At 35.8% G+C, this 21,911-nt stretch overlaps 1 protein-coding gene across 4 annotated transcripts in view; it reads left to right on the top strand.

The window, feature by feature from the left end:
* BRD1 (bromodomain containing 1) overlaps nucleotides 1–21,911 on the top strand; it is a 60,757-nt gene that overhangs the window by 1,618 nt on the left and 37,228 nt on the right. For all 4 annotated transcript variants that reach the window (XM_038154870.1, XM_038154869.1, XM_038154868.1 and 1 more), the window contains exons 2-3: nucleotides 2,947–4,327; nucleotides 15,627–15,783. In XM_038154870.1, the coding sequence (XP_038010798.1) occupies nucleotides 2,961–4,327; nucleotides 15,627–15,783 (1,524 nt within the window). In that variant the 5' untranslated portion in view covers nucleotides 2,947–2,960. The remainder of the gene's footprint in view (nucleotides 1–2,946; nucleotides 4,328–15,626; nucleotides 15,784–21,911) is intronic.

The raw sequence follows: 21,911 nt of genomic DNA, 5'->3' as shown, positions 1-21,911 counted from the left end.
AGTTTACGCTTCAGTTGCACATCTTGGTCCTCATTCCTATTGATCTGCAGGATCCTGGGAAGGGGAGAGGGTAGGAGGGAGAAATGCCAGCTGATAATTGCGTAGGAAAAGCAAACCAATTGTGGGTCATGAATTTGCTATGCAGAACTCTGATCTTCATCCGGAGTATTTATAGAACATTTGCAAACAGAAGAATTTTGGAGAAACATAACACTGCTTTGGCCTCTGGGGCATTTAAGTTATTCACGCTAAATTTGCATGAAATTCGGCCTGAGTACTACCAGTTTCGATTCTGTGTGCACTACATTGTATTTGTAGGGTGTCCATTCTGTGTTTGAGACTGTAACTTCCTTCCCAGGTCAGCTGTATTTACTGTTGAGTATTACAGTATACTTAGGTGTTAGCACAATAATTTTTTTTATCAGTCTGGTTTGTACAGTTCGTTTTACTTTTGCAACAGCCGCCCTAAATCTTTTAGCAAGATTAAAGAACTTGTGCTTTTGAGTATTTTCTTCCTATTTTTAATTCCTGCCTGAAGCCATACTCAAGAATCTTGGGAACAGAGCAGAGTGGAAAGCTTGGAAACATAGCATTAATGTGTTTTTCTGTGGTACTGGGCTAACTATTGGTACTGTAGTGTGGACAAGTTACACATGTTTTTGATTTCTGAAGGTCACCTTTCACCCCGTCCTTCTGTATTTTTTGTGAAACAGTCTCTATCCTCAGGAGCCACTACGAACAGATACACAACCAGCTAAAATGTAGGAAGGGGCATTAGAAGTACCAAAGCAGGCTTTTGCTTCTAGACAGAATTGAAATGCAATTACAAGAGGTAAACATGCTGTAAACCTTGTTTCATGATTGACAAGTAATGTCATTCTGGTCTGTAATAAGTTGCTGTACATGGACACATCAGTTTGTTTCAGATGAAAAATCCATCATTACTTGTTCACCATAACACAAATCAGGGCCATTGTAATGTATTTGGGTCTCTGAATTACAAAATCTCTATTGAAGCTGGAAACTGATTTTTAGTTTTGATTAAATTACTGGTATGTTTTAGTGGTTGGACCTTCTTTGGCAGTATTAGTTTTTTAAACTGTTTTCTGCACTTAAGAAACAAGTATGATTGAATCCTGTGTTGTTTTACAGAATTTAATTATTAAATGCTTCTTCCAAAGTTGTTTGAAGAAATGGAACCTTTAATATTCTTCTGTTGTTTATAAAGAGCAGAACAGAGATCTGTCATGATTAAGCACTGACCGTTGTCTGGCTATAAGGCATAGAATCTAGTAATGAGGGTTAAGAATGAGTTGTGTAAAAGTCAGATTTATGAGAAGCACAATTCTTGCATGAATAATAAAACTAGCTTAGATTATGAAAACAGAGTCTGTTTGTGAGAGCAGACAGATCAGAGACTTTTGGGAACTAGTCTTAGTGTTAGTTGCCCAAGTGATCTAGTAGTCTTCCTGTGAAAGGAGTTCCTTCAGTGCTTTGAGGTCTCTAGAAATTGGCATTTTAGACTTAAGCAAAAGGCAAGCAGCATGGAGTAATTAATGGAGTTTGTTGTTCAGTGCTTGCTGTTTTCTTCCCGAAATAGGTACACTGGTCTTGCACAGCAGTTGTGTTTTGATTTCTCTATTTCTCCCTTTTTTTGGCAATACACGCTAACACTACTTGTGTTACAGTGAGCAGCCCTGACTCAAAATGCAGAGTTGAAATGGGGAGGCCTTAATAATACTTTAGGCTGTGATTAAAGATCAAGGGCTTTTTATGTAGCTGAGGTTGAATGATGCTATTTATTAATGATTTATTGGGAAAAAGGAAGGAGTGAAATAGAATTTTAGACTTGACAATGTCAGTCAGGTTTATAATATTTTCAACCCTTATAGGAGAAAAACCCCACCCAGTGTGAACATGTCAAAAGGCATAAGTATGTATGGACACTTTTAACTTAACCTTTTTTGACCATCTTAGTCATGGGGCTTTGGAGTGGGGGGAGAAAGCTATCTTTTTGTATGGTATGTGATCTTTTTGCAGTAGGTTGTAAACTTAAAAATTGTTTTAACGAGCTTGGGACTGGGTTTGTAAACAGGAAGATTTCTATCTCTCAGCAGTTGGTTTGAGAACAGCTCCTGAAGAATCTGTTGAAGGAAAAGACTGTGTGTACTTAAAAGCAGGGAACATGTTTTGGCCCTAAGTCAAATCTGCTTTACAGGTGAAATATTTACTAGTTGCAGTCCATACTGCACCATATTGGGCACTAAGAATTCTGTCATGTTCTTGTCATGTTGTGAAGAATAATGGGCTCACTAAGGATTGAGGAAAGTAAAAAAAGTATAGGGCTGTCAAACTGCCCACTTGCCAAATGTGGAAGTATGTGTGCTTTTCTAGCTTTTAAATACAGCTATAAGTAGTTGATAACATGAGTGTTTCAAATTGCACTGGAAAAAATTCAGAGAAAACTCATTTTTCTTTCACAATTGCATTAGTTCTTTTGAAGAGAGGTCTAGAGGACATAATCTGTAGCTGTTGCAAAAATTTTCAAACTGCAGGCGCCCCTAAGGTGTTAAGTATTGTATTAAAGGTTTTCTTACAAGGCAACAAATGTAGTTTTTTTTAATGTGACACATCTGAAATGTTTTTGTTCTCATGCAGTGGTCTTGCCAACAGTGCATCTGGAGGGTTTCTAGCAAGGATTTTGTATAGCTGTGTTTACTCAGGGAAGCTGATATTTAGAAGATATATTGATCTTCAGGTTAAACCTGTACGAAACCGAGCAGTCCTGTTGAGTAAGAGTGACGGGCTTTTGGTTTTGTTTACTTTTAGTTAAATAGATGCATAGAGGGCTGTAGAACTGGAGGTTTTTTTCCCTTACTACAGTAAAACTAATCTTTTAATATGATTATTTGGAGTTCATAGTATTAACTGTTGCTCTAATTTTAGGTAAACATTACCAAATGAGGAGAAAAGGAAGATGCCATCGAGTATCGGCAGCAAGGCATTCTTCTTCCCCATGCAGTATTAAGCACTCCCCGACACGAGAAACCTTGACATACGCTCAAGCTCAAAGGATGGTTGAAATAGAAATTGAGGGTCGCCTGCATAGGATCAGTATCTTTGATCCTTTAGAAATTATATTAGAAGATGATCTTACTGCCCAGGAAATGAGTGAATGCAACAGCAATAAAGAAAATAGTGAAAGACCACCAGTTTGTCTAAGAAGCAAACGCCATAAAAATAACAAAGTGAAAAAGAAAAATGAAGCTCTTCCGAGCTCACATGGTATACCTGCTACAACAGCTCCTCTTCCAGAACCAAAAGTACGGATTGTTGAATACAGTCCCCCTTCAGCTCCTCGGAGACCTCCAATTTATTACAAATTCATTGAGAAGTCAGCAGAAGAACTTGATAACGAAGTTGAGTATGACATGGATGAAGAAGATTATGCATGGTTAGAATTGATCAATGACAAGCGGAAAAGTGATGGAGTGTCAGTTGTTTCCCAAAATATGTTTGAATTCCTTATGGATAGGTTTGAAAAAGAGTCTTATTGTGAGAACCAAAAACAGGGTGATCATCAGTCTTTAATTGATGAAGATGCAGTGTGTTGTATATGCATGGATGGTGAATGTCAGAACAGCAATGTGATCCTGTTTTGTGATATGTGTAATTTAGCAGTACATCAGGAATGCTATGGGGTGCCATATATACCTGAGGGCCAGTGGCTCTGCAGACACTGTTTGCAGTCCCGCTCTCGGCCTGTAGACTGTGTGCTGTGCCCAAACAAGGGAGGTGCCTTTAAAAAGACAGATGATGATCGTTGGGGACACGTGGTGTGCGCTCTGTGGATTCCAGAAGTTGGATTTGCCAATACGGTTTTTATTGAGCCAATTGATGGTGTCAGGAACATTCCCCCAGCCAGATGGAAGTTAACATGCTACCTCTGTAAACAGAAAGGTGTTGGTGCCTGCATCCAGTGCCACAAAGCAAACTGCTATACTGCATTCCATGTGACGTGTGCTCAAAAGGCTGGTCTGTATATGAAAATGGAACCTGTGAAAGAGCTAACTGGCAGTGGAACAACGTTCTCTGTGAAAAAGACTGCCTACTGCGATGTGCATACTCCACCAGGCTGCACACGGAGACCACTCAATATTTATGGAGAAGCTGAAATCAAAAACGGTGTTTGTAGAAAGGAGGGATCAGTCAGAACTGCTAGGTCTACATCAAAAATCAGGAAAAAGACAAAAAAAGCCAAGAAAACAGTGGTTGAACCCTGTACAGTTATGCCAACAGTATCTGCTCCTTATATTCCCCCCCAGAGGTAAGCAAACCATCAAAATATGAAAAACCTTTACTTTATTTAATCTATTTAATTTTCAACCAGTGCTTTTAGATGGCACCTTGAAGTTTTTGTACATTTTTACGTGCTTTTTTGTAAGGCCTTTTTCAGAGAACTAACGTTAATTATGTACATTGCGCTTTTGTGGAGTGGCATTAAAAATGCAGTAACTTCCTCAGAGAAATTACTGAGTAATCAAGTGGTCTGTCTTGTCCTCAGAACGTTTGGTTTGAGTTTTTTTGTCAGACTAAGTTACGTTGCGTTTTCACTTGTCAGTCATTGTACTTCTAAGAATTAACTGCTGAATTTGGAATAGTACATGCAGCTGATCTTCATATTAAGGAGAAATCCAAGCTCAAAGTTAAGTTTATTTGTAATTTTGGATTCTGAGCTTCTTTTTCTAATTTTAAGAGATCCAAAATGAAAATTACAATTGTGTATGTAAGTTTTGAATCTTGTTCATGTCACATAAATTAAGAATAAACTTGTAGAGTAATATCTATGTAAGTGTTACAAAAAACCTTCAAGGAAGTATTTTTTTCCTTGTGTAGCAGAATAACTTCTCCAGAGGTGTTTCTGAAATTTATGTTTTTATGTTTACAACACCAGTATATTTGTTTACCTCTTGAATTAAATTCTTACTAATTTAAGAGCAGTAGTTTAGAAAGTTTCTCAAATAGGCACTGGTTCCGTGTGCAGGCTCATTTCCTGTCCTGTGACTGGACTTTGAAAGCCTCTGAAAGAAATGAGGGCTTTTAATATAATACATTGCCTTTAAATAGCTGACTCACAAGTCTCAGGTAGGGAGCAATTAAAGCTGGTTAAATTAATCTAAATAAATATATGTTTAGAGACTGCAGTTCTTTCCTGTAATAAGTTTTGTTAATGTAAGAAGCTACTTATTGACTGACTTTGACAAACAGCCTTCAGCTCCCATGCGAAGTTTCCAAACACCAGATTGATTGCTCTGTTCTGTGTTAGGATTGGCTTGGTGAAATGGCTTTTTTTTGTTTAGTGGTGCACTGTAGAAAAACTTTAGTTAACAGTAGGCAACTAATACTGCTATTTAAACAGGAACTAGTGTCCATTGGTGTACAATAATTTGGCTTTCACTTAATTAGGATAATCCCAATTGGTAGTGCAGTGTTTTTTTGTTTTGCTTTTTTTGGGACACTGTAAGAAAGAACATGAACTAAGAGTTGAGGGTTAGAAAGTATGTTCTTATTTGTGCCTCTAGCATCTCATTCCATTGGCAACTTTTAAAAAAAATGGATCCTAAAAAGATGCTATCATCAGATGGCTTTTTTTAAAATAGTCATTTGATGCCGGGAGCAAAAATACAAGATATTTTATTCTTTCTTTTTTTTTTTTTTCATGTCAGTGATTGACTTTCTTTTCAAGACTGCAGAGAAATTCAGCATTCTTCTATTTATGCATCTGTTCATGTTTCTAGAAACAAGTGCAATTCCTATACTGTATGTTGTAAGTGTAAAAAGTGTACAGTTTAAAGGTATTTTAAAGTTGAGCTTTATTATAAATTGTTTGTCTTTGGCTGAGGGAGACCCTTGCTTGAGTACTCTTTGTAACTGTGAACATCAGTCCTAGAAAACTGATCCCTGAATTAAAAATGAAACAAATGGCCATATTAAAAGGAAAAGTGATTACAGTGCAGACCCAAAACTCTAGTTTTAGTACCAAAGTTGTCCAGTTTTCTTTGGCTGTTCTTCAATTTTTGTCTGTTTAGGAAACAGTCTTGTGTTTCTGTAGGAATTAAGGACATACTCATAAAGTATTAAAAAAATATTTGGATCATTTCACAGTAGTCTTCATTTATGTTATTATTTTTCTCTAATCTGTTTTTTAAATACTCCTTTTTCCCTTGGAGCTGAAGCATGATTTTTCAGAGGCCTTGAGGAAGAGCAAATAAGCTATTTAAGTTACTAGAGAATGAATATATACTTTGGACACTGGTGCTTTTTTACCTGGAGAATTTGATTTTAATATGTTTTCAACATCTCTGGAAATTGAGGCACACGTGGAGATGCTTGGTTTGGATTGCTTTCTTAATACCTAGGCTGTATGCCTCCTCAGCATATTACTGGATCTTCACAGTTGGTAGTTGGAAGGGTGTACAAATATCAAGATCATAGTGGAGGAAAGTACGAGCTGGATGCAGCCCCTGAGTGCCTCTGGTGAAGCTTCAGGAAAACCATCTTGCAATTTATGTTCAGTTTAAGGAAAAGGATTTGTTTCCTTTTCTGGATGGTGAGAGTGTATGAATGACTGAGCATTTTAGTAACACAATTTTTAATAATTTTGTTTTCCAAAGCAATTATCCTAATGTTCAGGATGTTCTAAAAAGGCTGTGTGTGGAACAGCATACTTCATAATTTCTACACAACTTTTGTAGCTCGTAAAGTTCTGGATCAGTTTACCTTAGGTTGAGTTTCTGTGCTACTGCCTTGAATGACTATGACCAGAATTTCTTACACAGATCTCATATTCTCATTGCAGTTAAATGATATAGATAGTGTCATTCTCTAGGTCATTTATCATCTAATTATATGATCTCTCAGCATTTCATCTGTGAACTGCTGATTTAGGGGTGCAGCTCAGAAGTTGCTAACCATTGATCCATTGATGATAGGCGATAAATGCTTACCTCTCCTACCTCTTCTTTTTTCTCTTTTTTTTGGTAATTTATTTTTAATACTGGGCCTGTATCTGTCCTGTTGCCTAGGTATTTTAGAAAGTCTATACCTGAGTATCTACTTCCAAAGGTGAGGTAGTTCATCTTGGAGCCTTAGGGTGGTTTCAGTTTTCAGTGCTGTCAATGCTGACTTGTAACTTGCTTAGCTCTGGTAATAATGTATGGGACTGCCAGGGAACTCATATCTGGAGGTTGTCTGTCAGACCTGACTAGAGAGATGTGTTGTTTCTTTACTTGAAAATTCAGTTCTTATTGAAATACCAAACTCTTGAACATGGTGGCTTACACTGTACTGTTCATACTCACTAGCTTTTTGTATTTGCCTGTTTTTGGTGGGCTTTTTTGTTTGTTTTTTGGGTTTTTTGATTGTTTAAAGATAGAAATGGGGATCATCTGAAAGTTGTATTCCTGGGAAGTGCCAGAGCAGCTGTGCTGTGTAGGGAGGAGAGTGGGAAAGGATATCTAAAACTTTTCCACTGTATGGGAAGGACAGACAGTACTTGCTCCTCTTGGCAAATGGTAGGCAGAAGGTAGCCTCCCACTGCCACCAGCTAGTTTGGCTGAAGAAAATAGCAAATTTGTTCTTGAAGTATAGTATATGCTACTAGGGATGTGTAATGGTTGAATATTGCTTAGTAGAGAGATCCCACGCCCCGGCCCCCCCCCCCCCCCCCCCCCCCAATAAACCAAAACAAAAACAAAACCTAGGAGGATTTTGTTTAGACTGCAGGTCCAGAATTTTCAAGTTAGGAAATCCTAACTTTTAGGGTTGTCTTGGCAATCTAAATCTATCTGCTTCTCTCTGTCAGTTATCTTGCACTGACTGTGCTCAATTTCTTGTGGGTTTTTTTTTTTTTTAATCCGCTGCTGCTCAGGCTTGTCCTTTATAACTGTTACCTTATTCAGCAATCAGGATAGGTACATGAAGCAAAAGTGTTACAATGTTAGCTGGGAGAACTACATGGTTTCTCTTATTTTTGAGGGCTTGATTCTCCAGTACAAATAACATTGTAGACTCTTGATCTTATGTGTCAAAAGAAGAATTTAAAAAATGTTTACTTGTTAGCCAGTGTCAATATTCACATTATTTAAAAATGCTGTGAAACTCTGATATTGTAGCTATATAATTGGAGGGAATTGGAATGTGATATGAAAAATTTAATCTACAGTATTTTTAAAGTATACACTGAGATACAGTGTAATCTCCTTTATTAAAATGCCATTCGTGCAAGTGCTGCTCTATTAAATGGAAGCTGGCATTAAAAGCATATAAATATTTGCTTTCACATTTAGTTTTTCTTTCTGCAAACATGGCATGTTTGTTCTGTCTGAAATTAAGAAAACATTTGAAATGCAATACTTTGTATAGAAAGCAAAGGATAAGTAAAAAAGCCCCACTTTTATCAGAAGTAGGAACACTGTTGCATCAATAATGTTAAAAGAGAATTACAAGATTATTATGAAAGTAAGGTAAGTAATAGCTGACAACTGAGAGCAAAAATTGCTGAGACTCTTATAAAAACATCTTCAGCTGTTTTGACAGATCAGCATTTGTGTGCCCCACCTTAACTGATTTATCTATGTTGATCTTTGGTTTTATTAGGAGGAATAGTGTGCCTGGTAGTACGCTGGATTTCTGTTACTGGGTCTCAAGGCAAAACCAGTATTTTCTTTTGGTTTATAATTTACCCAATTGAGCTATCTTGAACTTTCTTACCAAGTAATTAAATGTAGTCTTCTTATCTTAACATAGGGATATTGATTGTCTCTGAAAGGAAGTACAGACCAGAAAAATAAGTAATAAATAAACAGAAAGTGTTGAAATGCAGTATAAGGGGAAAGGAACATTAACAAAGCCTTCAAGACACTGTTAGTCAGCATTCACAGATCATGCTTTTTGTTCATGTATGTAGCTTGTGAATTTCTTTTGGGGGATTTTTTAAAACTTTTTTAGGGTACTCGGGGTTTTTTTTTTTTGACGTTCAGAAAGTTGTCAAGGTGGGGGGAAAGAACAAGAAATGTGGCTTAAAATTCAACATCAAAAAAGCTATTGAAAAATACTGCTAGGGCCAGCATTGCAAAGAACTTGGAAGCTGAATAAATCCTGACCAGTCTGTTAGCTCTTTATCCTTGAATATACATGTATGTATGATTTACAGAATGGTATGAAAATGCTTATTTTAATTCCAGGGGAGCATGATGTAGGTATGTCTTGTGACTGTACCTAATACTTGGATTATAATCACCTGAGGGGAATGCCAGAAATCTTCAACTGCTGATGTTTCTTGTCTTGTCACATTGTTTGACTTTGAAACCTTTCTGTTACATGTAGAAACTACTCCTGATGTCATCCTGATCTCTTTGCTTAAATAAAAAAGTCATTTTCCCTAAATTAAAAAAGCTACTGTGGTGTTCACTAGTTTTGCCTCACCAGTATTTAAAAAAAGTAAAGGTAACTTTAGAGCATTATTTTGAAGCTAGTTCATCTTGACACTGTTTGGCTTATTAAATAAGGATTAATGAATGTGTTCAAAGAAGTGTAACTTATTTAGTAAATTGTAAAAGTAGATTTTGAGTAAAAATAATACATTTTTTTCTTTTGTTCATTTTATGTGCACAAGGCCAAGAAGCTTAAAGCAAATTAATATGTTACCTGTGTAAGGCCTATCATTAATATTCTATGTGATTTCCAAGGGGTTTGGTCCACAGTGATTATATATGTGATAATGCAGTTATGAAGACCAAGATTTATGTGATTTTGTTTTTCAGAACTTCTGAGTTTCACCAGTTATGTGAACTTCCATTTAATTTTTTTTTTGTGCCAAATAGAGGATGTTGTGATTTGTGCCATAGCAAAACATCTAAAGAATGCATTGTCTGAAGAACCATCTCCTGGCAGGTTTTTTATTCAATGATCAAGTTACAGAGTGCACAAAAAATTAGAAGATAAATACAGAACTTTCCTCTTATTACAAATCAAAATGTGATTTTTGATTAATACATCTGATGTGAAATTAACCTTTTGATTTATACTAGGTATAGAAAGAATTAGATATAGAAATATTAGATTTCAAATCATGTGTGGTCATTATATAAGTATAGGAACTGGCAGAGGTAAACATGTGCATATAGTTTTTCTGAGAAGAGATTTTTCCCGTGTGACAAGGTGGGAGGTTTTCTTTGAGATGGGTTTGGTTTGGGTTTTTTATTTTATTTATTGTTTTGGTTTTTTTTTTTTTTCCCTTATGCAAAGTTTTGGAATATCACAAACTCTAGTTGTTAGAATAAGAAGAAAACAGAATTAACTGAAATAACAGTGTTTTCGTACTTCTTCAGTTCACTGTTCTACTTTTCCTGTCCAAGCAAAATTTTACAAGCTGCTTGCTCAAATAGAAAAATAGGGGGTTCACAGTCATGTAAGCAAGACAGAGTACTTCCTACATTGCATTCAAAATCAAATACTTCTAAAACATGACAGTCCAAAAGGAATACAACCTGCAAAGTAGTTCTAATTAAGAAAGTGTGTATTTGTTGCATGTCCATTCTGCAGACTTGTGTTGCAGAGGTTTAAATGAAATATTTTTCAGTCTTTCCAGGATTTGATATGCTCTATTAGGCATTTGTCTTACTTCTGCTTGGTATTAAGGGAATGTTGTCCTTTTTCAAGAGGAAATAAAGATATGCAGATGGATTCTGATTTTTACGCAGTTATTCATTTGCCCGTGTTTTCTTTCAAGTTGGTCAGACCAGTTTGAGGAGTTTTTTATTTTTAAGTTAATAAGTCATATAATAAGTTTTGTCTTTTATTGAGGAATAGGATAACGAAGTTGTGGTTTCTCACTGTTTTGAAAAAAAAAAGTGTATTGAAAGACAACTTTTACAAACACTTTCATAAGCAGCTGCTGCCACAGGTTTCCACGAGAAGAGTAGAGAGAGTTTCATCTGGGTGGGCATTCTGGTCTTCAAAAACTAAAGTTTCTGGATATGGAGATAGGAGGAATAGTTGGTAAGGCTCGAGAATTAATTTCAATCCACCAAATAAATTCTTCCTAGCTTTTTATTCTAGTTTTAATTGTCTTCCAGTAAGTGTCATTGGAATTACTATAATTATCTGTAGAGAAGTCTTGTGTCTTTTCTGCTTCCTACAAGTCTCAGTCCATTTTGTGGAACTTTGCTGAACAAGGCTTGAAGATTCAAGTGTTCTGGAAACTCAGTTTACTTTGTTGCAACTTGTTCAATAAATTTTTTTAACATTTTGTTGTGACAGGTTTTTAAACATTTCTGCAATCGTTGTGTGGAAAAAAAAGGTATTTTATTTGCTCTGTAAAGTAGAACATAATTTGATTGTTAATGGATATTAGCATAGGTCAAGAGAAACTGGTATGTTAGTGATACTGAATGAAATTTTACAGGATATAATGAAGTTTTCCTGTGTTGTGTGTACCTTTAGTAGTGCTATGCTGGATAAAGGACAATGCAAAATAACAAACAGATAAAACTGGAGACTCAGGACGGGTATGGCAATTAAAATACTAGGGTTCATTCATGTTCAAAAATTGCTTAGTTTTAATGGATATATGATCTTCCTTTGGGTGTTTGATTAATACAGATTTTCATATTGAGTTCCTTGTGCTTGGGTTACTATAGTAATGTCAAAGTCACATACTTGCTCAAGAAAATGCTCTCTCCAGTTTATATTTCAAAAACTTAAGAATCTTGAGGTAAAATAATAACCTGTGGTATTAAAAGGCATATATGGTCTGTGCAGTGGTTAGTAAAGATTGATAAAAAAGTGGCTGATTATCTCTCATTGGCTTTCTGAGGTTAAACTGCCACACCGTTGGTTGCCAAAAATACTGGTTTCACTTTTCCCTGTAACCAGTTGCCACAGTGATATGTAACTGAAACTGGGAGAGGAAGTCGTGAGTCAAAGAAGGCAGTTGTGAGATTTGCTAATATGTTAAAAGTGCATCTCTTACATTGACAAAATTATTGAATGCATTTCTGTAAAAGGTGAGGAAGCAAGGTCTGAGTAACACACTCAGCTCTCTGAATGCATTGACCAGTGCATTAAGTGTCATCCTTTACAGGGTGGATTATCCACCCTGTGTCTCCATGTGAGGAGACTGTAGGTGCTATTTCAAAGGTTTGGTTCAGAAGGGACCTTTGCCTGTTTAAAGACAAACAGGGAATTGTATGATATCCCCATTTGTAGTGCACATCAGTGTTTTACAGGGCTGGGGCTGGGGAAAGGAAGTGGTTCTGGCTCACTCAGTTGGCTGTGGCACAATTAAAACAGTTCTGAAAAATGTTTTTCTCATCCATGTAGTTTCAGCATGTAGCTGTAAAAAAACAAAACCAAGAATTAGTATGACTGCTAGTGCTAAAACATCAAAAGGCTGCAGTGGTCATCAGCTTGAAACCTAACGCTGCTTTTATGAGACCAGCTAGATAGCAGCAGTCACTGAATATCATTGGAACAGGCACCTTTTTAAGAATTTCCAAATTCCTCTATATACTTTGTTTTAAATAACTGATAAGTTGAGGGAAAATGATGGCTTTTTTTCTCCCAGTAGTTGGTATGCTTGACTTGCCTTTAGGAAATAATACAGAAAGCTGTTCTTTTTTGATGTGCTTATACTGGAAAAAGTGCTAGCGTGAACAGATACCTTAGCAAAAAAATGCCTTCGCTGAGGTGTTTTCTGTAGTTTTGGGAGGTGCCCCAAGTTCTCTAAGCCTTGCCTCTGCATTGGGGATTTATCAGTGTACTGTAGCAATTACTCCTGTCATGTCCAAGTCAGATCGTGGATTGCAAAATGATGAAGTCTTTAAACAGCTCTCCCTTACCTAGCCCAAATACATGTTTTTTTGTTATTCTTCAGGGGGTTTTTATTACATCTTTGTTGGGAGAAAAAAAAAAAAAAAGGGAAGTAGAATGTATGGAAAATTCATTTAGGTGGCGGGAGCTTCAAAATCAGTACCCAGTCTGTGCATCTTTCAGGGTTTTACAGCAACGTTGTCTCGTTTCCCCAAAATAGTTGTATTGCCCATCAAAATTGAAGGTGCTTGGGACAGTAAAAGTGCCTGGAAGTATCAGACTAAGCAAAAGGATGGTTGAAGAGCTGTGATACAGGTAGTGGGTAGTTAGAGTGTAACAGCAAATGTAACATCCTGCTAGCACTAAGTTCATAGTGTAGAGGCTGTGCAGATACCTGCCATGTGAAGAGTTGCAGAGCTCTGTATTTTGACAAGTATATAGCTGCTACCCATGTGTGTTGTTTAAATGAAATTCTTGGTTTAATGTAGAGGGGAAGGCAGAGATGAGTAGTTTCCAACTACTTTTAAAGTAGTCTCTGCACTCCAAATTACCTTCTGTCTATTTACGTTTTGAAAGTTGGAAAGTGTTTTCTGTGCACATCTTTCTTAAGCTTCTTTTAACACTCTGCTATTATAATTACACATGAATAGAATGGTTTGCTATGTGAATTGGCAAATGTTCTTAAAGCTGTAGTTAAAGATGTTTGCTTAGTCTTGCCACATCTGATGGGCATGAAGCCAAGGCACCTTTCTTCATGTTATGATTCTCTGATCTTTCCAAATAGTTGTGTATTTGGCTGTGCTTTTTTTGACTTGGTTCAGTAGGTTTTACCGTTTCCAAGAGATTTGTGAAAGCAATTATTTGACTTTGATTGCATTCTATAATTAATTGTAATTATGTTGTTTGAAGTTTAGTAGGGTCACATCTGTTCTGCATTGAGTAAGTCTTTGTGAAGCCTGTGTCTGCCTTCCAGTGAAAGATGTACAAGACAGTCTGAAGTCCATTTGCAGACCTAAGCTTTAAATTAAGGTAGAATTTTTCAAGAATGCCTAACTAGCTTAGTTATTAATTAAAAAAAAAAAAAAGTCATTGAGAAACCAAAGGACACAATAGCACTGTATTTTAAAGAAAATCTGGGTTTGCTCTGCCTTTACCTGGTGATGACTGAAAGCTTTGGCTATGGTTAGTAGCACTGAATAGACCTATTGCACCTTATCTTCTACACAAAAAACCCCACAGATAGACGACCTTTGAAGTCAAAGTACATTCACTTGTATGTTAGTCTGAAAAATATTTAGTTTTCCCAGATATTCTTAAAAACCATTTTACCCAAAGCTTACTTCTAACTTTACATCTTCTTTTGGTGTTTTGACTGCTTAGCTTTTATCACTTACCTGCAAAACTGCTTTCTTCCTAATACAAAAAGGGGAAAAGTAGAAAAACATTAGTATGTATATACAATCATGATTCTTTTTTAAATGTCTCATGGTACTGCTCTACAAATCAGATACTTCTTGAGTTAATATTTGCTTGGTTTAGTATTAAATTTTGGAGAATATGCAATAGACCCTCTACTATCAATTGTAGAGTTTTGCTATGGGTGGTAGTAATATTCTGAGTGAAGAATTAACAGATTTCTTTTTTCATTGTTGCTTTCTGTAACTGTTTCACATCCAGCTCTCTTTCCAGCTCACCCCTGCCCCCAGATGAAGGAACCATCTCTTGCAATGCAGAGGGTTGGTAGCTTGGGGCATCTTGCATTAATTTTACAAGGGCGGCCACTGGTTACAAATACCAGCATTAGCATACAAAGAGAAAATATTTCCATTCTGTAACTATTAGCTTTTTCTAACTTCTCTTTTGCTGTAATTTCAAGATATTGTAGGCACAAACAGCTGAAGATTTGTTTCAGATAAGCTTTCTTAATATGTTTTCAGAAGCCGCTGTCATGTTTGAGACTTGGTCATCTAACATGTCATTATTTGAAAAAAGGAATCAGTATTGTTGTGTGTGATGTTCATAAAACACTTTCCTTGAGTATTTGTAAAAAAGTATATGCATAGATGATTTGCATTTGTTAAAAAAGCAACTTTAGAGAAAATACTGATTAATTTTGATCAAAATATTTTGTTAACTGTTTTCATTGTCTTCACGTCTTCTCTGTTTGGTTATTTTCTTGTATGTGTGGGGTAAAATAATAGTTGTTCCTGTGTTTTATATTTTTTGTTTGGTTTATTTGTCAGAAGTTTAATATTAATAGAGTAATACAAGGCTTTATTACATGTTTTTATGGGAGGAGTTTGAAGATTTATTGTCTGTAAAATAAACTACTAATCTTTCTGTAGATGGCAATAAATGACCTGATGATTTTCATAGTGATTTGGAGCTTTTTATCTGATTTCATTTTCAATAGGAAAATCAGTCTATGCGAAAGGCACATAAAGCTTTATTCTCAGCCCTAATCTGGGATTGCTCTTCCAATAATGATTACAGAAAAATTGATTCCCTTTAGCTTTATAAAGTATGGTAATGTATTTGGTAGAACTTGCAGTGTCAAGCAGATGTATGTGGTTGTAATTTACTGCTCAGAAATAATCGTACCAAAAGGGATCTTACTGAAAGAAGTTAGTAATGTAGTTATTACTTCTGGTTTTACAGCATACATTCATATATATGTGATGTTTAACTTCCATAGATAAATGTGTTATATGCTTTGCTGTGAAAAATACAATATCAGTTTTTCCGTGTTTTAGATTAAATAAGATTATGAATCAGGTGGCCATTCAGCGAAAGAAGCATTTTGTTGAACGAGTGCACAGTTACTGGTTGCTTAAAAGACTCTCTAGGAATGGTGTTCCACTCTTGAGAAGGCTGCAATCCAGTTTACAGTCACAAAGAAACACACAACAGGTATGTGACATACTTTTTATTTATAAGAAGAAATCGGAAATTTTCTGTTTTATTGAGTGAAAAATAAACTAGGAAGCCTAGCACAAAGTAAAGACTTTTTTTTTTACTCAGGACTGAATAAATTCTTTACCCTATTCTGAAGTGATATTACCTATTTTGGCAGTTGGGAATTATTTAATACCTTTTTATATGTGAGATGTAAAACAAATTGTGCGGCTTTTTCTTCTGTTTTGCTTAAATGTTTCACAAAAAATACTATAATCACAAATATCATAATGCCATTATTCTTTGATAAGTGTTGTAGTTTTTTGGAACCCATTTTTCAATGTACTGTCTGATTAAAAATAAAAGTTATTTTAAATTAATCAAAAGATGCAAAGCAGATGTCTTATTTGACACTTGAAAAAAATGTGGATTTTAACAGGGTAAAGGGTGAGACAGTTAGTTTACAGTTTTCAAATTCAGATCTGTATTGCCCACCTTGTTTGGTAATAACTCAGTGCAAGTTGTTGATGAAGTTCGAAGACCTGTTTCAGCTTCTGGTTTTGCTTTTGACACAGTTAAATGAGATTGTAGACAAGCATAAGTTTAGTTGTACAGTCCTATGAATAAGTTGCTGAAAAACATCAAAACAGCAGCTCCAGGTGGTCTGTTTTGGTTTCAAGTTACTGGATAGCTTCAAAAATAATTAAAACTTCTGAATTGTGTGGATCCACGCATGTAGACTTTGAAATGCTGTGAAGCATCGTGATGTGGAAACTTTTACTGCATCCAAGTTACTTTTTTAATGGAATGGAATGTGTAGGTGGGTGTGTTCTTTCCATTCTCGTGGCTCTTCCTGTAAAATAGCTTCTGAAATGTAAGAATTCATTTTATAATAATTTACTCGTATTAAATTGAACTTTTTTTGTTAGAATTGTATTTTTGTTTGCTGATTAGGTCATTGATTGATGTAGTCATAAAAATATTGTGATCAACACTGCTTCCTAATTATTTGATCTGTCATGTTTGTGTGTGTTTATTTTTTTAGTTTTTCTTGTGGAAAGACGAATTAATAATTTCTAGAATAACTGAGACTGGAAAGGGCCTCTGGAGGTCATCTGATACAACCCCACTGCTCAGGCAGGGCCACTTAGAACAGGTTGTCCAGCACCACGTCCAGCTGGCTTTTGAGTTTTCTCCAAGGGTGGAGACTCCACAATCTATCTGGTTGTGTCAGTGCTTGATCCCCCTTGCAGTTTAGAAAAAAAATAGGAGTCTTCTGATGTCTGTTCTTACTTTGTGCCCATTGCCTCTTGTTGTCACTGGGCACCACTGAATGGAGCCTGGCTCCATCTTCTTGCCTCCTCCCTTCAGGTGTTTATTTATGTGTACTGGTGACATTTCTGCTCCTGAGCCTTTTCTCCTCCAGGCCAAACAGTTCGAGCTCTCTCAGCCTTTCCTCATAGATGAGATCCTCAAATTCCACTTACCTGGACTCCTTTTAGGTGAACTTTGAATATAAATCAACAACTTGTTTTCTCCTAAATTTGCCCTAAACCAGGACGCTTGTTTTCATTGTTTCTGTATTATTTCATTTTGAAGTTTGATAAATCTTTTACTTCTGCATGAGAGGTTCTGAAGAGTGATACCTAGCAGTGTACCTAATTAGTGTTACCTAATAATAGTTAAAATTAATTTATTCAGACAATAAACTTTTTTTTAAATGAGCTTGAGTCCTTACAAAATACTAAAGGCAAGCACAGAAGTGGGGTGCTATTGTGGCAGTATAGAACTAGACCATTGTTAGTGTCCAAAAAATTACACAAGCCACTTTTCTTCTGGGATGGCATGATAAGGGTGCAACATTACTATGTATTTAAATAATGACTATCACAATAAAACTATTATTGTAATTGACGTCTGATTAAAATAAAATAGGCATTTGATATGAGCATTTTAAAATTCAGTTGCCTGTTTACACTTGGTACAAACAGTAGTCCTTTATTTTCTTTTCTAATTTGAGAATGATTATTTAATAAGGGAATAATATATTCTAAATAAATTGGAAGCTGTTTATATTGGCCTGTTGAAAAGTTTGTTCTTTTGAAAAGTAAAATCTAGTTTCAAGGTGAGCTGAGTATTAAATGGGTCTGTTGATGAAAAATGTGTGGTTAGTGCTTTTCAGTGAGTATTAAGTGTCCTGTGTATGACACTGTGTCTTTTCCAGAGCACTTTCAATAGCTATTTATTAAAGCAGTCATAACTGCAAGGCAATTAATGTATTTTGTTACTCCCAAGTATAAACCATTTTGTAGCCAAGACAATAAATAGCAATGGCATAGCTGTTGTGAGAACACCTTAAAATTTTTAGATAGGCATGATTATTTTTTTCATTTCAGTCCAGGTGGGAAAATTCTTTTTATTTTATGTGAGGGGTCAGAGTATCAAGAAACCTACATAGATTTTTCAGTTAATCAAATATAAACAGTGATGTAATAAGATTCAGGGTTTTTAAAAAAATGTTCTTTAAACAGAAAAGAAGTGTTATAATGACAAACCAAAACCCTGAAAATGGTTTCAGGACGTGTGGTGGAAAGTGGTTTTGATCCCTCTCTGTTAGGTTACTAGAACAAATTTGGCAAAGGGAGAGGTCTTCATGATCTAGACTTACTTCCTACTGAATGTGTTTCAGAGTTCAGTAATGGTATGGTTTTGAAGATCTAAGAGTTCTAAACCAGGCTAAAAGACCTGGACTACTTCATTTGCAGGTGCAAGGAACTCTGTAAGAGAGTGGTTTGTGCTCTCACTTCCCTCTCCACCTAGAGAAATTACAAAAAGGTATTGGAATACTCTAATACTACTTACATCCTCATTATTTTAGTTTTTTTTCCCTGAACTTTAGGAACGCTTGAATGAAAATAAGGCATGAAATGTAAGTGTAGAAGCTTGCTGCTGCTGTAGTGATGTTAGTTTAAAGCCACTGTTAGAAGAAATAAAAGAGAAGATGCTGATGACTTAAGATCACACTTGCACTGAAGATTTCATTAAGAACTCAAGTTGCAACCACTAAATGGCTTTGTCTGATTGCCATACAAGTCCAGCAGAGCATGCTAATAAAACTAATTGTATTGCTCAAGGTCCAGTTTCATCACTGTCATTCTATTTTTGTTTGTATCATATTAAGTTACAGTCTCTCTAAGGAGTGAGGCTGTTCTCACACATTCACATCCAGCATAAGGAGGGACATGGTGCTACACTGACAGTATTCCTGCTGGTGTGGAGACACTGGCAGCATACTAATGGTGAGAGGAGTTCTCAGCTGCTGCATGTTCTTTGTGTAGACTTAAAAATGTTTTCCTCTTCCCTCAGTATTAACAAATAGGTAATATTTCTAGGTAATACTATGTTCAGCAAGAACTAAGTCCATTGGAAAAGCGTAGACTCACAGAATGGTTTGGAATGGAAGGGTCCTTAAAGATCATCAGGTTCCCACCCTGCTGCCATGAGCAGGGACAGCTTCCACTAGACCAGGTTACTCGATGCCCCACCCAGCCTGACCTTAAACACTGTCAGGGATGGGGCATTAACAGCTTCTCTGGGCAATCTGTTCCAGTGTCTCACCACCCTCACAGTCAAGAATTTCTTCCTAATATCTAATCTAAATTTCTCTTCTTTCAGTTTTAAATTATTGCTTCTTGTCCTATCAGTACAGTTCCTGATGAAGAGTCCCTCTCCAAATGAGAATTTCTTTATAAATTTTTTTTGTATCATCAGCCAGATGAAACTTGGTGGTTGTCAGGACAGTTGTAAAAAGAAGGAAAAAGAAGTTTAATAGAAACTTTCTATGTCAGAAAGCTAAAAAATTTGAAAGGAACGTTTTGTAGCTTAAGTTTTTCCTGGTTGGTTGTTGGAAACCAGTGCATCATGCTCTCTTCAACTTTCATGGACCTTTTAATCTAATTAAGGCATAGGTTTATGTCATATAATAAATAGGTTAGGGCAAAGGAGAGTTATCTTAGCTATTAAACTGTAAACTGTCTGCCAGCATTGCTTTGCATAGAAATGTCAAAAAATGGGAGGCTTGCTATTAATCTCCAAACCAGCGTGCCATTCAGAAAGGTAGTGATGTGTGTAGAAAAAAAAGGGAGGCAGGGTAATTTTAATATTTTGGGTCATACCTGCAGATTAACAAGTATGTGCCTATTATAGGGAATGAAATTGGTAAAACAATGGATTCAGGTAAAATATTTTTATTTGACTGCCCCTTGAGGTTCAGCCAAGTACTTAAGTGTCTAATAAACTACCCTAAGGCCTGCTGTAACATTATTTTTTCTTGCTGTATTTAAGTTTCCAGACCCACCCTAGAACTAGTACACTTTGTTGACTTAGCTTTCATGAGGCTCGGTTCTCCAATTTCTTAAATTATACAGTTAAATAGGGCAAAAGAGCAGGCTCTGAATGTTTGCAAGCAAAGGGCGGACAAGCCTGCTACTTCTGGCAGTTTAATTTTGGTTCTGACAAACAGCAGAACTGAAAAAATTGTACAACTAAGAGTTGGGTTGCATTGAGGTTTATACTCAGAGATGAAGGGGTTTAGGAGAGTAGCATTTAGTGGCAGTGTAGAGTTCCTATTTCAGTGAGTCTCCTCAGAATTGTAAGGAATTGAAAATTATTGAAAATATTAATACTCTTATCTGTCAAAATTTACTTTAAACTATCCTGACCTCAGCAGTTAAATTATCTTGTGTCTATGTAAAGATTTAATTCTTTAAAAGAAATTACAACTGTCAGTTGTAATAGTAATTGGGAAAGGGAACTAGATGTTTCTAGCTCCAGTTTTTAGGTTGTTGGTTTTTTGTTGGTTTTTGTTTTTTTGGTTTTTTTTCCCCTTAATGAATAGAGGAACAAACTGTTATTTCCAGATTGGTATATTCTAGTGCAGAAATAGTTGATATTTTAAGTATTTTCAACTTCTGAATAAAATTCAGAGATTTGAATAAAACTAAGCTTTACCTTTACAAAGTACATGAAGCAATAAAGTACAATGCAGATTTATATAGAATTTATATAGAATTATATCACTGGCAAATCTGCTAGATAATGTTTTTAAGCTTCCAGTTTTTGTAATTTTGTTTTTAGAGCCAACTATCTGAAAACTTCCTTTAGAGGACCTACGGTACTTCTAAATTATTCTTCTCTTAAAGAATTGATGGCTTTTGGTGTAATAATATGTAATGTTGTTTGTTGTTCATCTCCTTAGCCACTTTCCTTTATTCCTCTGTCTTCTGTATATAAAAGCTGATGGCATTTACTGGTTTTATTTTAGGTTTTAGAGCGCCCTCCAAGATGACTTAACAAGTCTATATTGCATTATTCTAGTTGTGGGCAAGCATGCAAGGTTTTGGATATCTCTCAGATATGCTTTTATAAAATACTAGTTTTTCAATTGTAGTAATTTTCCAAAGCAGATGTTTCTTTTGTGTAATTGGTACTAATATCAGGAATTCAGTTTCTTTATGGCCTCATTTCTGATGAATTACCAATCCCATTTGAATCCTGAAAGTAGTATTCTAGTATCCTCCCTTTTCCTTATGAAAAGTAGTAAAGGCAAACAAACACTCTGGGTTTTGTATGTACAAATCAATCTAAATACTACGAGTGTTTAAACATTACTTACTCTGAAAAATGTGTAAATTAAATTCTTTCATCCATTTTCCAAAAGGGTGTATTGCTGCATTATTCACCTGCAATACCATTTGAAGTTACTATATTATTTAATAAAGACCTTTTCATTTCCTGTCCTCACAAGCCATAATTACTTTGTTTTGTTACAAGTGTGTCCCAGTTCTGCTGGGTGTGAGAGAGGTGGACTGTGTTGACCACATGAGTAATTTGTTTCTGCCAGGCTGGAGCTTCTGAAGAAGCTGGTGGTGTTACCTAGTTTGGATTTTGATGTGAAAATCCTGCATTGTATTTTGCAGAGTGTTGTATTTCTCGGTTGCTGTTTGCTGTGTTGATTCTCCTGATGTCAATACCCATTGCCATAGGATTGCTTTGTAGTTTAGATTTTATTTTCAATTAGACCCTTGAGTAACTCTGGAAGATACCCTGACCACAGGTTTTCTGTTGTTGCAGCATGAAGCTTA

Source organism: Motacilla alba, chromosome 1A (genome assembly GCF_015832195.1).
Source record: "Motacilla alba alba isolate MOTALB_02 chromosome 1A, Motacilla_alba_V1.0_pri, whole genome shotgun sequence".
Taxonomy (NCBI): Eukaryota; Metazoa; Chordata; class Aves; order Passeriformes; family Motacillidae; genus Motacilla; species Motacilla alba.
The sequence above is the reverse complement of the archived record's forward strand: the minus strand, read 5'-3'. Positions and strand labels throughout refer to the sequence as shown.